General features: G+C 73.1%; 1 protein-coding gene across 1 annotated transcript; it reads right to left on the bottom strand.

Moving 5' to 3' along the window:
• Window positions 1-32: 32 nt before the first annotated feature.
• On the bottom strand, window positions 33-1,121 carry LOC122192407 (integrin beta-7-like; the record flags this gene model as incomplete). Its single annotated transcript, XM_042892947.1, has 4 exons — window positions 994-1,121; window positions 408-566; window positions 232-327; window positions 33-122 (listed from the first exon to the last, which is right to left on the bottom strand). Coding segments are annotated over exons 1-4 (399 nt in total), but the record flags the coding sequence as incomplete, so codon positions are not given.
• Window positions 1,122-1,454: the final 333 nt, after the last annotated feature.

The raw sequence follows: 1,454 nt of genomic DNA, 5'->3' as shown, positions 1-1,454 counted from the left end.
CCCCCCCCCCCCCCCCCCCCCCCCCCCTCCACCTCGTAGGCGTCGGTGATGAGCTGCACCACATTGCTGGAATCCTCCCTCAGTTCCCCCACCACCGCCCCGGGGATCAGGCGGCTCAGCTCCTGGATGCCAAACAACAACGCGGCGTCACCCCCCTGCCCGCCGGGCAGCCCCCTAACCCCCCCCCCCCCCCCCCACCCCCCCCCCCGCACCCCCCAACCCCCCCCTCACCCGGTACACCGGCACCACGGGCGCAGTGACGGCGAAGATGGGCAGAATGTCGGCGTCCGACAGCACCTGTGCCAGGTGTCCCACCGACGGGTAATCCTGCAGGGGGAGCGGGGCGGCACCGTGGCAAACCGCAGCCCCCCAACCCCGCGCCGCCCCCCCCCGGCCCCCTGACCCACGTAGAGGTGGCTGCTGCTGTACTCGCCGTGCACATCCAGGTGGCAGCGGCCGTCGCAGGGCCGTGCGATGCCCCCCAGGCGCCCGTCCCCCGCCGTGTGGAAAACGTCGTCCGATGCGAAGAGCAGCAGCCGCCGCACCGGGCGCCAACCGATGCGCTCCTGGGGGGGGGGGGAGGAGAGGGGAGGAGAGGCGGGGAGGGGGCGCCGTGTCCCCACGTGACCAACGGGTCCCATCGCCCCCCCTGTGACCCCGCACCCTCACGCCTGCCCCGCTCCACACATCCCTCTTGTTCCCAGTGCCCCCAGGGTCCCGATGCCCCTCTGTGTCCTCACTGATCCCCGGTGTCCCCCCGCCCCCCCCCCCCAGTGCTCCCGGTGCGCCCCATCTCTTGCACACCCCCTCGTCCTCTTGCACTCTAGTCTGTTGCACTTGCACCCCCCTGCCCACCCCCGCTCCCTCGCACGCATTCATTCCCTTGCACAGCCCCCTCCCCTCGCACAGCCCCGCTCCCCTTGCACGCACCCTCCTGCACGCACCCCGTCCCGCACACCCCACCTCTCCCGCACCCCCTCTCGCGCCCCCCACCTGGCACACGGCCACCTGCACCATGGCGTCGAAGCCGCCCTCGGGCGCGTCCATGTTGGCGGAGACTCGCTGGCTGCTCACGCGGCGCCTGAACTCGGCGCCGTCGTCGGTGAGCGGCAGCAGATGGCGGAAGGCGGCCGGGGGGGCGCAGGGCTCCGCGGCGGGGCAGGGGCTGCGCTGGGGGGTCACCGCCGAGAAGGGCAGCAGAGGTTTGTCCACGAAGGAGCCGAAGCCTGAAGGGCAGAGGTCAGGAGCCGGGTTTAGCGGCGGGTGCCGGGGTCGCGCTGGGGCGACTTTTGGGTACCGGGGTGGGGGGCGGTGTGGCACCGATGCGCGCGGCGCTGGAGGCGTTGTGCAGAGCGCGCAGCAGCTCGCTGCCCAGGCGCTGCAGCAGCCGCAGGTCGTCGCGCATGGAGTAGGAGAGGTCCAGCAGGAAGTACAGATCCACCGGCACGGCCCGC

The sequence above is a fragment of the Lagopus leucura genome, unplaced genomic scaffold (genome assembly GCF_019238085.1).
Source record: "Lagopus leucura isolate 7727_CA_CO unplaced genomic scaffold, USGS_WTPT01 33345-0_obj-0_obj, whole genome shotgun sequence".
NCBI lineage: Eukaryota > Metazoa > Chordata > Aves > Galliformes > Phasianidae > Lagopus > Lagopus leucura.
This window is presented reverse-complemented; position numbering and strand designations above follow the sequence as displayed.